General features: G+C 40.2%; 1 protein-coding gene across 1 annotated transcript in view; it reads right to left on the bottom strand.

The window, feature by feature from the left end:
* LOC115433202 (probable protein phosphatase DDB_G0282105) overlaps positions 1 to 15,579 on the bottom strand; it is a 105,564-nt gene that overhangs the window by 11,025 nt on the left and 78,960 nt on the right. Inside the window, exons 10-12 of the mRNA XM_030154485.1 lie at positions 12,382 to 12,534; positions 9,042 to 9,161; positions 5,235 to 5,377 (exon numbers count right to left, since the gene is read on the bottom strand). Of these exons, the coding sequence (XP_030010345.1) occupies positions 5,235 to 5,377; positions 9,042 to 9,161; positions 12,382 to 12,534 (416 nt within the window). The remainder of the gene's footprint in view (positions 1 to 5,234; positions 5,378 to 9,041; positions 9,162 to 12,381; positions 12,535 to 15,579) is intronic.

Here is a 15,579-nt window from a genome sequence, read left to right as displayed (position 1 = left end):
CAGTCCTGGTTCTGTTCTATGTTTCAGTCCTGGTTCTGTTCTGTGTTTCAGTCCTGGTTCTGTTGTGTGTTCCAGTCCTGGTTCTGTTCTATGTTCCAGTCCTGGTTCTGTTGTGTGTTCCAGTCCTGGTTCTGTTCTATGTTCCAGTCCTGGTTCTGTTGTGTGTTCCCGTCCTGGTTCTGTTCTGTGTTCCAGTCCTGGTTCTGTTCTATGTTCCAGTCCTGGTTCTGTTGTGTGTTCCAGTCCTGGTTCTGTTCTATGTTTCAGTCCTGGTTCTGTTCTGTGTTTCAGTCCTGGTTCTGTTGTGTGTTCCAGACCTGGTTCTGTTGTGTGTTCCAGTCCTGGTTCTGTTCTATGTTTCAGTCCTGGTTCTGTTGTGTGTTCCAGTCCTGGTTCTCTTGTGTGTTCCAGTCCTGGTTCTGTTCTATGTTCCAGTCCTGGTTCTGTTCTGTGTTCCAGTCCTGGTTCTGTTCTATGTTCCAGTCCTGGTTCTGTTGTGTGTTCCAGTCCTGGTTCTGTTCTATGTTCCAGTCCTGGTTCTGTTCTGTGTTCCAGTCCTGGTTCTGTTCTGTGTTCCAGTCCTGGTTCTGTTCTATGTTTCAGTCCTGGTTCTGTTCTATGTTCCAGTCCTGGTTCTGTTGTGTGTTCCAGTCCTGGTTCTGTTCTATGTTCCAGTCCTGGTTCTGTTGTGTGTTCCAGTCCTGGTTCTGTTCTGTGTTTCCAGTCCTGGTTCTGTGTGTGTTCCAGTCCGGGTTCTGTTCTGTGTTCCAGTCCTGGTTCTGTTGTGTTGTTCCAGTCCTGGTTCTGTTTCTATGTTCCAGTCCTGGTTCTGTTTGTGCGTTCCAGTCCTGGTTCTGTTGTGTGTTCCAGTCCTGGTGCTGTCTGTGTTCCAGTCCTGGTTCTGTTGTGTGTTCCAGTCCTGGTTCTGTTCTATGTTCCAGTCCTGGTTCTGTTGTGCGTTCCAGTCCTGGTTCTGTTCTGTGTTCCAGTCCTGGTTCTGTTCTGTGTTCCAGTCCTGGTTCTGTTGTGTGTTCCAGTCCTGGTTCTGTTCTGTGTTCCAGTCCTGGTTCTGTTCTGTGTTCCAGTCCTGGTTCTGTTCTGTGTTCCAGTCCTGGTTCTGTTGTGTGTTCCAGTCCTGGTTCTGTTCTGTGTTCCAGTCCTGGTTCTGTTCTATGTTCCAGTCCTGGTTCTGTTCTGTGTTCCAGTCCTGGTTCTGTTCTATGTTCCAGTCCTGGTTCTGTTGTGTGTTCCAGTCCTGGTTCTGTTGTGTGTTCCAGTCCTGGTTCTGTTGTGTGTTCCAGTCCTGGTTCTGTTCTATGTTCCAGTCCTGGTTCTGTTCTGTGTTCCAGTCCTGGTTCTGTTGTGTGTTCCAGTCCTGGTTCTGTTGTGTGTTCCAGTCCTGGTTCTGTTCTGTGTTCCAGTCCTGGTTCTGTTGTGTGTTCCAGTCCTGGTTCTGTTCTGTGTTCCAGTCCTGGTTCTGTTCTATGTTCCAGTCCTGGTTCTGTTCTGTGTTCCAGTCCTGGTTCTGTTCTATGTTCCAGTCCTGGTTCTGTTGTTGTGTTCCAGTCCTGGTTCTGTTGTGTGTTTCCAGTCCTGGTTCTGTTGTGTGTTCCAGTCCTGGTTCTGTTCTATGTTCCAGTCCTGGTTTCTGTTCTGTGTTCCAGTCCTGGTTCTGTTGTGTGTTCCAGTCCTGGTTCTGTTGTGTGTTCCAGTCCTGGTTCTGTAGTCTGGATGCAGATCAATCTAACCATAGAAGTGGGCGGGACTTTGACTGGAGGAGAACTGAACTCATCCAATCACAGTCCAGATCTGACTTCTATCAGTGATCAATAGGAACTAGACTGATACCTGGAACCATGTGCATGTTCTAAACCCTCTAAATATGAACCATTAGAAGGAAAGGCACATTTTTTCGCCCGCCCCAGAAGAGGAGATGACAGGTGTTGATTTTGGTTCAGTTTGTTTGTTTGTTTAACACATTAGCAGCAAAACTATTGGTTGAATTCATACCAGACTGGGTTTTATAGATTACCAGTGACCCAGAACAGATGTGATTACATTTAGGAAAAGTAGGTCGAAGATCAAATTTTTATGAATTTTTAAAATCTTTTTTTTATTTTCCCATTTTCTTATAATGGCTGAAATGTGTCTATGCTGACATCAGTGCAGGCACAGACATGATGACATCAGCTGGATCGATGCCAAAATAAGATACAATATGTCAAGGGGGCGGGGCTTGTTGTGCCTGGAAACCACTTTCAAAATTTCATCAAACATTCAAAAATTAAATTTCTCAAAACTGTGAACAAACTTTATAGACATTGACGAACGAAAGATACTAAACTTTTAAACGGATCTGACCGGTAGTTTTGTCTGAGGAGATGGTGGGAGGAACTGCTGACGAAGACGACTGCGAAGATGACGACGACTACGACGACAACAACGAAGATGGCAATAAAGACGACAACGATGACAAAGACAACACCGGACACATCGCGTATCTCATGGCCGATGGACCGTTGATCTAAAACACTACCCTCATTAACTGTCTGTCACTAATTATCAGAACCAGTGGCTGTGATTGGATCGTCAGTCAGACGTCCTCATAAACCTCTTTGATTCTTCTGAAGGTTTGTGTAAATACAGAAGGTATCCAGGTAAATGACCTGACAGGGATATAAATGTGGTTCCAGTTGAAACCATTACAGATTGAAAACATAGATCCTCCTGCTGCAGGAAAAAAGGCAATAACTAAATGATGGATGACACAAGAAGAACTGACAATAAATCATTGGATAGACATAACCATGGGAATTTATAGGACGGAAAGAATAACCTTCACTGTAAATCTGAAAATGGATTTTTTTTGTGCAACACTGGGAGGGATGGGTGAGATATGTGAAGCCTTGAGGTCTGATTTTGCTGAGATGAATGCATGAATATGAACCCAAAGTCCTCTGAAGGAACATGTTTTTGTGTTTTTATTTATCTTTATTTATACATTGATTCTTTACTTTGAGATCCTGTATGCCAGGACCATGATGAGCTGCTGTCAATGTTTGTGTTTTGTTTTTTACACCCACTCTCTGGATGTGTAGAGTTTGTGTATTTGTTTGTTTTTTTCAATGTGTGAAAAAAATCTGAATTCTTTCAATAAAAAGAGAATTAAAAAAAAAAAAAGAAAGAAAAAGAAAAGAAAAGAAAAGAAAAGAAAACGTAGATCCTCCAATGAAACCCATTAATGAGGAGCTGTTTTTCAGACTGGGGGTGGGGGGGGGGGTGGGGGGTAGGGTTTGGTAGTCCTCAAGAAGTAGATGTAAGAATGATGAATGTCCTCGCCCCCAAAACCCCCCAGAGACAAATGCATGGGTTTGTGTGCATGTGTGAACCACTGCGACACATCCCTCCTGCCTGAACCCTGAGTGACAAACATCTGGTAAATTAAGTCACAAGCTGCGTGTAAACAAAACCTGTCAGAATGTTGTCGGACCAGAAATGTGAGAGCGGCGGTTGGTAGCCGGCTGTGGTTATGTCCCCACCAGTTTTTTCCTGCGTCACAAACAGCAGGTCTGGCTCTCATGGTTCACACAGAGGAGTTCAGGAACACCACACAACTGACACACACACAACAACACACACAAACACACACACACACACAAACACACACACACACACACACACCTTGTGGTCGGGTTGTTTTGTCTGCGAACCCGTTTCTGAAACAAAAGCTTTTCTGCCCAGAGTCCCATGAAAACAGTCAGTCCTCTGTAAGTGGCTGCTGGTGGTGAAGACATGATGGGGCGGGGGGGTGATACAATATAAATCATAATACTAGGATCACGATACGATATATAATGAGACTGTTAAAAATTATTTGTTTGTTTCTTTTTTTAAATGATTATTTCCTTGAAGAACTGAATTACACCATAAATCTGCACAAATACTAAACACACTTTTATTTGATCCCAACAGGATCTAATGTTCTATCACCAAATGTTCCTGTGTTCAACTGAAATTCTGTTTTACACACATTCCAGTTTCAGATCCTGTTCAAATGTTTTATATTCTATTAGTTCAGAACTAACATCAGAACAGGATTTGAGTTCAATCCAAACAAAGGAACGAACGTTATTTAATACAAGAGTGTGAAATAATAATAAATAAAATATAAACAAAAAAAACAAAAACAAAAATGAACATCCAGAATATCTGCATTTGAATAAATGCCTAAAAATATCCATACAGTACTTTTTAATATCGATACAGTATTGTGAAATGAAATATCATGATATATTGCAGAACTGATATTTTCTTACAGCCCTAACCCTTAGTGCAGGGCTGTCAAACTCATTTTGAGTTCAGGGTCATATCCTCCCAATATGATCTGCACTGGGCCAGACCAGTGAATTAATAACATAATAATATATAAATAATGCCAACTCCCAACATTTCAATGTGTTTTATAGTGAAAAAAGTAAAATTACATTATGGAAAAGTTTACATCTATAAACTGTCCTTTTAAAAATGTGAATAACATGAACAACCATTAAAAAAACTGAAATTTATGAAGAAAAATAAGGGCAATTTTAACTCTATTCTGCCTCTGCTTATCATTAGCAAAGGTGCATTACAACTGACAGATCACAATGGATCTGAAAAGTACACAAAATATTTGAGTAACTGGCAGAATATTAGTAAAATTGCACTTACTTCTCTTAGGACATTTCTAGTTTTTCATATTTTTTTGAAAGGCTAGTTTGTACATTATACATTTTCATGTAGTTTCACTTTTTTTACACTAAAACAAAGAGGAAAAATTTGGAATTGTCATATTTGTAGGTTTTTATGGTAGTATTTTAATGATCTGACCCACTTGAGACTAAAGTAGGGCTTATATGGGCCCCAAAAGTAAAGGATTGATTGTTCGTTTCTTGAGTGAATTTTTGCATTTCACAGATTTATGTTTACAGGCCAGATTGGCACCCTTTGTCGGGCCAGTTTTGGCCCCCGGGCCGCATGTTTGACATACGTGCCTTAGTGGTTACTATATGTTGCTGGTAACTGCAGCTGAGGTGATGGTGATAACTTTACTTAACTGACATGATTAGTGTTGGCTGTGAGAGAAAAGGGTTGTTTTTGTAAAGCTGTCCGTGACGCAGCAGATAGGTTTCGAATTAGAGCAGGGTTCGTTCCTGACCCTTCAGACCGCTCCAGACTCTACAGGTCTCGCGTACCTCTTCCTGTCGGGTGATGGTGGTCCTGCCGTCTGCTCCAACATGCTGAGCAGCTCAGAGATCTTCAGCGGGAGGCTCCTCTCTGTGGACGACAGTTTGCTGTGGCTGCTGCTGAACTCCGACTGGATCTTCGTAATCTGAGCCTGGAGAGACGACCAGCGAGGGACCTGGAACCAACAGAAACACCCCAGTCAGTCCAACTCCAAAGCTTAGCCTACATCATACTGAGATGCCAGATACACCCCCAGGATCCCACGGGGGGTAAGGGCTGAACGTACTTTTGAGCTGTGGATTAGTTTGTGTTTAAGCCACATGTTAACCCTTTCATGCATGAATTATGAGAACCTTAATCAAGATTTTTTTTTTTCCTGAGTGTTTTATTCCTCTAGGCATGGAAAAAAGCAATGTGATTTTTTTTTTTTTTATGAACCTATTTTTCATGGGGCTACAAAATGTCCAGTCAGCTGGACACCATGCATTTACTGACATACTGCGTGAAAACTATGAAATTCATTTTTTTAATGCTGTTAACCTGTTCTCACATTGTAACATTCTAGAGCCTCCTGAGACCCAGCAATGGCATTTGTGTCCTCTGTAGGAGACAAAAGTTTTACAGCTTTATAAAAAAAAAAAAAGAAATGCTGTCCACTGCAAAGGACATCCATTATTAAAAAAAAAAATCCATCTGAAAAAACTGTTGCATCATGCTGTTTCCAATCAAGGACAATTATCAAATCCAAAAAAGCCAAAACTTTTCCTGTCCTGGGTCTCTAGTATTACTCAGATATACCATTAAAAAAAAAGTTGTTTAAAAAAAGCCCTGTTAATTACAGTCTAATAACCATTAGCAACTGATTTACACTCAAATCTGTTACTGCAGATCAGGCTGATCAAGAACAGTAATGGTATGAATCAATTGTATGGGAATGATGGCATAAGGGTGGTTGTGTGGGGGGGGGGGCCACTGTGTTGGCTGATATGCAAAAAAAAACAACAGAATCAAGAATATACAATGAGAACAATCTTTGACACAGCTAGTTCCCACTGGACGTGACCACGTTGTAGCATGAAAGGGTTGTTAAACACAGAAACTAGGAGATGTTCAAGGATAATAACACCAACCTATATGTATCTGTCAAAGAAATCTACCAGTGAGTGCAAGCTACATTGTGTTTGAATGATTTTTCTCAAAACTGGCGGAAACTCGTCTTTTCCGTGTGTTTGGATATGACGTAAACCACTGCCCCATCGAGTCTGTACTTTGCAGGAAACTGGGACATCCACACCAGTGCGAGGACATGTGACCCAATCAGATGAAGCCTGGATTGGATCAGCTTCCTTCACACACTTCCACGTGGTGAGTGTGAAATTATTTCTTCACCAACCTTTTATTATTAGCACCATTTATTACTGTTCTACTCTTGTGTCTTATATGTATATTTGTATAAATGTACACTACCCAGTCAAAAGTTCGGAATCACCTGATTTTCTTTATTTTCATTGACTATCCTACATTGTAGATTCTCACCAAGGTTATTATCATTACGAAAACTGATGACATGATGAAAACTAGAACTGTAAAAAACAATTTTCGTTAACTGAAATAAGTAAAAACTATAATTAAAAGAAAAAAGAAACATAAACTAACTGAAACTGTATTGTGTGTTTACAAAACTAACTAAAACAGATAAAAATTATGGATAAATTCCTTTGTTTTCGTCTTTGTCAATGTCAGATTGATATGAAATTGATTTATTTCACTCAAGCATGTCATGTCTGCTCCCAGACTGTTGTCTGTCTTTTCTGTTTTCTCTGTCATTTCCTGTTTTATTTTGTTAAGTTTCCCTCTTGTGTCATGTCTGGTGTCTTTACAGCCCCTTGACCCGTTTTGCCTTCCGACCACCGATTCTGCCTGTTCCTTGTCTGCCTGCTCGTCTGGTTCTGGACCTGGTTCGTACATCGACTTCTGCTTCTGCCTATTCCCTGACTACCTCAGCCTCCAACGTGTTACCTGTGTTTCGACACTCGCCTGGACCCCGACCGTGAGTAGCCTTTCCCTCATGTCCCGTTGCCTCCTGAATTTGCCCTGCCTGTGTATGACCTGGCTTGTTTTTTGACTATCCTCTGTTTTTGCCCTAGTCGGGGTGTTGACGGGAATCCTCCGGCTCGGCGTGCTGACCATCCATATTCCCCGCTCACAGCCCGGACGAAGAGTCCAGTATCACACGCCTTCATAGACGTGTTAACTAATTTGTGCTGTGTTTTACTACTGTGATTGTGTTTAATAAACACTACTCATTGGTCATCTGTGTTCTGGTCTTGCATTTGGGTTCAGCCTTTGTACTAGTCCCTTTACAAAGCAGTTTTCTGTGCTGTCACCATCTGACTTTAGGGTCCGTCATTGTGTTCACTTGTGGTTTCCAGTCGTCTTCTGGTCCCCACTCTACCTGGAAACATCGAGACTAAAGTTGGGAGAAAGCAGCAGAGTCCTGTCTGGGATTTATTTGAATACGACCACAGAGAAGAAGAGAAAGAGATTTTAAAAAAAAACCTAAAACTAAGCATTTAGAAATAACAAAAACTAATAAAAACTAATAAAACTAACTGAATTAGAGGAAAAAAAGTCAAAACTAAATAAAACTAAACTAAATGAAAAATCCAAAACTATTTGCACCTTGATTCTCACTGAAGGCATCAAAACTATGAAAGAACACATATGGAATTGTGTAGGTTAAAAAAAAGTGACATAATTCAAAGCATGTTTTATATTTTAGATTCTTCAAAACAGCCACATTTTGCTTTTATTACTGCTTTGCACATTCTTGGCATTCTCTGGATGAGCTTCATGAGGTAGTCACCTGAAATGGTTTCCAAAAGTCTTGAAAGAGTTCCCAGCAAGGTTCTAATAGGTTTGGACTTTTCATTCTAGTTTAGTTTGATTTAGTTTTGAGTTTTTTTTTCTCTAATTCAGTTACTTTTAATTAGTTTTTAGAGCAGGTTTGATAGTTTTTATTAGTTTTCATTTTTTTCTAAATGCTTAGTTTTAGTTTTGTTTTAGTTTTTTTTTTTTTTTTTAATCTCTTTTCTCTTCTTCTCTGTGGTCGTATTCAAATAAATCCCAGACAGGACTCTGCTGCTTTCTCCCAACTTTAGTCTCCATGTTTCCAGGTAGAGTGGGGACCAGAAGACGACTGGAAACCACAAGTGACGGACCCTTAAATATCAGATGGGGCTACTAGCTAAAATTGCTTGAGGGAAATAAATCGATTTTGTATCAATCTGACATTGACAAAGACGAAAACGAAGGGAATTTTATCCATTATTCTTATCTGTTTTAGTTAGTTTTGTAAGCACACAATACAGTTTCAGTTAGTCATGTTTTTTTTCTTTTAATTATAGTTTTTATTTATTTCAGTTAACGAAAACGTTTTTACAATTCAAGTTTTCATTATCTCATTGGTTTTCGTTAACGATAATAACTTTGGTTCCCAGTGATGCTGAGCACTGGTTGGTCATCTGCGGTCCATCTCATGCCATTTAAATGAGAAGGTGAGTCCAAACTTTTGACTGATACTGTATATATTTTTCTTTTTCTGTTGTACTGATAATTTCTTTCCTGCTACTTTTTCTTCTACTTGAATGGAATGACTGTAACACCCAATCATTTCTGTGTGGGATGAATAAACTATTCTGATTCCGTTTGTCCTGGATGACTTTCCCCTTCAGTTGTGACTCCAAACCCAAGTCTCCAAACACAGCTGCCACACACAGACACAGCCTTTTTCCAGCTGAAGTTCCTCTTCTTACCCTCAGGTTCTGTATCTCCAGATCTTTCTCTTGTCTCATGGTGCTCAGCTGCTCGTTGTACTGACGTGACAACTCCTCGGTCTTGATCTGCAGGGTTGCGTTGCTGCTTTGGCCCGCCAGCTACAGGAGGGAAACGGCAACACGAAGATTTATTGCAACCGTAGCTCAGATTGAAATTATATGTTTACACGGACGGTGCATAAAGTGATCTGGTGAGATCTACATTTTCATGCCCCAAAGCGTTTGATCTCAACAGAACTTTTACAACATGTGCACAGCGGTTGTGTCTGCTGTGGAGGTCTAACCTGAACCCAAACTGAACAGAGGAACGGTTTTCAGCCTGTATTTGGTTGATGGTCCAGTGGATTCTTTAAACAACTTGTTGCATTTTCCCTTAAACCTATGTTTAAGACGATTAGGAGTCAGGGGAAAATACAAATATCTCAAACACAAATGGACAAAAGTATGTGGACACGCTGAATTCAAGTGTTTCTTTTCTAACAGGGGTCTGGGATACAAAACAATAAGGACTAATGTCAGAATAGAGTTTTATATTATGGGATAAATATCATATTGATTATTAATATTGATGTTTCTGTGTCTGATCCTCATGAACAGCACATCTGACAGCTGTAGACATGATGTGTCCACATATTTATGTCCATATAGTTTATAAACATCAATATTTCCTTCAAGTTTAATGGTAGATTTTTCTTCCTCAGTCAGATGTGATGACAGTAGATGGTTAGATGAGGAAGAAAATTATTATTTACAGTCAGAGCAGGAAAAATATTATAGAAATTTAGAGGAAGAACATTTAAAATCATAGTCATGGATAAAAAAAAAAATCAATGTTGAGAGAAATTCAGTAAAATCATCATTAAAAGGCATTTTGGAAACAAAGGTAACAATTTAAACCAAACGAACCAATGCAATGATATTTATCCCATAACATAAAACTATATTCTAAATCTACCATTAAACTTTAACGAAATATTGATGTTTCTAAACTATATGGACATAAATATGTGGACACATCATGTCTCCAGCTGTCAGATGTGCTGTTCATGAGGATCAGACACAGAAACATCAATATTAATAATCAATATGATATTTATCCCATAATATAAAACTATATTCTGGCATTAGTCATTATTGTTTTGCATCCCAGACTCCTATTAGAAAAGAAACACCTGAATTCAACGTGTCCACATACTTTTGTCCATTAACTGATGATCGGTGTTTATTAAACCAAAATCTACTGTACTGTCACACAGGAGTAAAGAAAGCAGAAAATATTTTAAGTTTTTTAAGGTTAAGAAAAATGAAAAAAAGTAATTGTTTGATTATACTGAATAAATTAACTAATGGTTTATTTAATAGCTGATACAGGATCAGTTTGTTCAATAATGGTTACAGCTCCACTGGGAGGAATTCTGAATGTTCATATAAAGTATGATGACATTATTACATATTATATTCCTTGTTTCAACTTAGAAAAGAAAAAAATAATATTTCTATTTAAATTGGACTACAGAATAAATAGATTTACTTTTTAAAAACTGTTTTGGCTCTCTTTAATTGCAGTCCTTGACTTTTTTTTCTAGTAAAACCACCGCTTGACAGACAAAAGACACAAAATAACCCTCAGTTTACACCATGAATCAGTTAAACAGTTACATTACCTAATGCTGACCACCAGGGGTCACTATTCAGACCATACCAAACATTACAAAATTCACAAAGACACTGAAATCATCCAGTGTTGGCTTCATAAAACCCCTAGAGCAGGGGTGTCAAACGTATGGTCCGTGGGCTGAAACTGGCCCACCAAAGCGTCCAATCTGGCCCCTGGGATGAATTTGTGAAATGAAACTTAGACTGAAAATATGAACAGATATTAGTTAAAGGTGTCCAAATCCTTTTAGATCAGGTTCCACATTCAGCCCAATTCATTCTCAAGCGGCTTAGATCAGTAAAATACTATTAAAATAACCGATAATTAAAGACAACTCCAAATGTTTCTCTTTGTTTTAGTGTAAAAAAGTAAAATTACAAGAAAATGTTTACATTACAACTATCCTTTCACAAAAAACATGTGAATAACCCGAACAAATATGAACAACCTCAATGGTCTCTACAGTAACTGAAAAAATATTAGACCATCAAAAGTCATTAAAACAATGGTTATGCAATCCAGTACTAATGCTGCGTTCCAGGCCACCTGTAACTCGTGTTTTTCCAACCTTCTACCAGTGAAATGCACTGGAATGTCAGTCAAACCTGTGACTTCCCACTCGTGAACTCAAACTAGATCCATGTTCTCCCAGTTCCGAGTTCTGACGTCACACAGCAATGAATGTGGTGTTTATGCAGATTGTTTATTAAAACAAGGTATTACTCTATCGTTATTTATCTGTAAATGTTCTGCATAATCAGCAGCTGCTCTAGTGTTAGTTTTCAGTCCAGTGAGTGCAAGAATAAATTAATACCAAATACGAATCCAAATATACAAGTAACGTAACATAAAAGGTAGAACAGCTTCTCTTGCCATATGTGCCGTTTTTCCTCCTGTTTCACTCAAATAAGCAAAGAACAAACACCTCTGGGACAGAAATGATTATAAACAAACATAAGTTCCGTATGGTCCGCCATGCTGGTTTGTTTACATCTAACTACAGTTTGGTGTGACTTGCCTGGAACATTACAAAGTCGTGACTCGTGCTTTGAAGTCGTGACTTACGGGCTCAAAAACCTGCCTGGAACGCAGCATAACTCCTGTGTGTGTCATGTGACTAAAACAGACAGAAAAGAAAACATGGAATGTCTAAAAGCACTGTTTTTGTCAGTACAATGCCACAGATAGTGATGTAATTTTGGTTATTATCAAGAAAACATGTTAAATGGATAGATATCTGCTCTGAAATTAAACTGCTATGAGATATTTTTGTTCTCATTATTTTTGTCCAAACAGATGGACCTTCAGTTGGACCAGGCATTAAAATGAACAAGAAACTGAAGAAAACAAGGGCTGGTTTAATAAAGTTTTCCACAACTGTATATACAGTATGTCATAATGTCTCTATATTCTGTTACTAAATGTTGTGTCTTTGTAGATTCACTGTGAATAGTGAATCCATGTGTGTACATGATAAACTGTGGCATAATACTGTTAAAATTTCACTTATTTTCCCTAAGACATTTCATGTTGTTCACATTTTCTAAAGGATAGTTTGTAGATTTAAATACTTTCATGAACACAGAGAAAAGTTTGGAGTTGTCATTATTCATAGGTTATTATTCCACTGGTCCTTCACCGGTCGTGGAGGTGTTCCTCTACCTTCTGACGCAGCATTTCGTTCTCCTTCTCCATGGCCCTCATCCGTCCCTCCAGCTCCTTCAGCTTGAACTCTCGGTTGGAGTCGGTGCTTCGGCTGCTCATCAGCTGACTCTCCAAAGAACGCTGAGCAGAGCTGGCTTCCTTCAGAGACGTCTACACACACACACACACACACACACACACACACACACACACACACACACACACACACAACAGTGAAGATAGAACATGGAGAGGAGTACAAAGACCATATGGAGATCTAATGTCCTGTTCAAACTGAAACTATAACAGTCAGGGCATGTATCCATCTTAGTTCAGAGACAGGAGGGACATCCCAGATATGGTCCTGAACAGACCAGTCCAGTAAATGTCCAGGTCCTGTCAGTGAAGAGGTGCATGGTTCAGTTACACACACACAGTCTGGTTCTTGTGGTGGCCGACAAGGGCCAAACACATTCCAACGACCCAGTGCACGTCAGTTAGAGAAAACAGCTGCAAGTACAGAAACGATGCAAATTCACAAACTCAAACACAAGTCTAAACGAAGTACAAAAAGAGGAACGTGGTACAAATGAAAACAAGTGCCACAAGACACAAAAACATGTGCATAATCATCACATGTTCTGCAAATAGAGACACGATGCAAAGCACAAAATGATTCAAACCATAAAAACATCTGCAAATGAAAACGCTGCATAACCAGTGACTTTAACAGAAGTGCTCCAAACCTGTAGGGGGCGCTGTCAGCAGAACAGCTCACTGCAGAGACACACAGGATGGAGAGAGAGAGACGGAGAACAGCTGACTGACACTCGTGGGAACAGTGGGAACAAATGTAAGTTACGGTGAAGCATGGTAATGTGACTTTTATTCGATTCTATTTGACACTAGCCTGTTGTCTCTAAACGCTGGCTGGCTGCAGGTTTGGAACACTTCTGCTGTAGTGACTGGTTATGCAGCGTTTTTTGTTTGCAGATGTTTTCTTAGTTTGCATCGTTTCTTTATTTGCGGAGCATTTGATGATTATACATGTGTTTTTGTGTCTTGCGGTGCACTTTTTCATTTACATCACGTTCCTCTTTTTGTACCTCATTTAGACTTGTGTTTGAGTTTGTCACTTTGCATCATTTCTGTACTTGCAGCTGTTTTCTCTGAACTGAAACGCATTGGGCCATTACAGTGTGTTTGGCCCTTGTCAGCCACCGTAGGTTGTCAATAGATGATAAATAAATGAATTGACAATAACAACTTAAGAAGCTGGTCTGTAGATCAATATAACACATTTACAAACTCAGTTCGAATGAAGACACTTTTGAATCCAACTGAAAACATTTCTCAGTTCACATGTTCATGAGGAGCCTTTAATTATCTGTTATTGGACTGAATAACATTTAGTTTTAATCATATTTAACTGTGGATACTGTATATGCATTTTTTTCTTTTAATATATTAATATTTACATATGTATTCAGCGCTTTCCAGAAGCACTCCAGAATGATTCAGAATGCTGCTGCTCCAGTCCTCACTAAGACCAAGAGAGTGGACCGCATCAGTCCAGTTCTCAGGTCTGTACACTGGACCACATCAGTCCAGTTCTCAGGTCTGTACACTGGACCACATCAGTCCAGTTCTCAGGTCTGTACACTGGACCACATCAGTCCAGTTCTCCGGTCTACACTGGACCACATCAGTCCAGTTCTCAGGTCTCTACACTGGACCACATCAGTCCAGTTCTCAGGTCTCTACACTGGACCACATCAGTCCAGTTCTCAGGTCTCTACACTGGACCACATCAGTCCAGTTCTCAGGTCTCTACACTGGACCACATCAGTCCAGTAGTTCTCAGGTCTCTACACTGGACCACATCAGTCCAGTTCTCAGGTCTCTACACTGGACCACTCAGTCCAGTTTCAGGCTCTACACGGACCACATCAGTCCCAGTTCTCAGGTCTGTACACTGGACCCATCAGTCCAGTCTCAGGTCTGTACACTGGACCACATCAGTCCAGTTCTCCGGTCTACACTGGACCACATCAGTCCAGTTCTCAGGTCTCTACACTGGACCACATCAGTCCAGTTCTCAGGTCTCTACACTGGACCACATCAGTCCAGTTCTCAGGTCTCTACACTGGACCACATCAGTCCAGTTCTCAGGTCTCTACACTGGACCACATCAGTCAGTTCTCAGGTCTCTACACTGGACCACATCAGTCCAGTTCTCAGGTCTCTACACTGGACCACATCAGTCCAGTTTGTCAGGTCTCTACACTGGACCACATCAGTCCAGTTCTCAGGTCTACACTGACCACATCAGTCCAGTTCTCAGGTCTCTACACGGACCAGATCAGTCCAGTCTCAGGTCTCTACACTGGACCACATCAGTCCAGTTCTCAGGTCTCTACACTGGACCACATCAGTCCAGTTCTCAGGTCTCTACACTGGACCACATCAGTCCAGTTCTCCGGTCTCTACACTGGACCACATCAGTCCAGTTCTCCGGTCTCTACACTGGACCCTGTCTCTCACAGAACAGACTTTCAAATTCTCTTGCTTCATATAAAGCACTGAATGGTTTAGGCCCAAAATCCATCAGAGACCTTCTAGTCCAGTCTGACCCATCCAGTCCACTCAGGTGGTCTGGTGCAGGTCTGCTCTGGGTTCCAAAGTCAGAACTAAACCTGGAGAATCAGCGTTCAGTTTCTATGCTCCGTAGATCTGGAACAAACTACCAGAAAATATCAGGTCTGAGATCTGAGTCTGAGTTCTGTTCAGTCCAGGTTCCAGACTCACCTGTCCACTGGGTTCTGGTTCTGGTTCTGGTTCCAGACTCACCTGTTCACTGGGTTCTGGTTCTGGTTCCAGACTCACCTGTTCACTGCTGCCGCTGACTAAAAGGCTTTTGACTTTTTACATTTATATCCTCTTTTGAAACTCTGCACTGAAACTCTTACTTTAATATATGTGTGTTTTCTATTTTAGTTTTGTGTTGTTTTCTTCCTTGCTGTTTTTAATCACCTTTTACATGTTTCTTTTATAATATTTTAAATGTTTCTTTTTCCCTTGTCGTTGTATTTCAATGTCCTGTGTGAAACACCTTGAACTGCCTTGTTGCTGAAATGTGCTTTTCCTTTACTCAGTATTTCTATCATGTTCTCATTTAAGCCATTTTATGTGTATGAGATGATCTATATAGATAAT

Source organism: Sphaeramia orbicularis, chromosome 14, assembly GCF_902148855.1.
Source record: "Sphaeramia orbicularis chromosome 14, fSphaOr1.1, whole genome shotgun sequence".
Classification (NCBI taxonomy): Eukaryota; Metazoa; Chordata; class Actinopteri; order Kurtiformes; family Apogonidae; genus Sphaeramia; species Sphaeramia orbicularis.
This window is presented reverse-complemented; position numbering and strand designations above follow the sequence as displayed.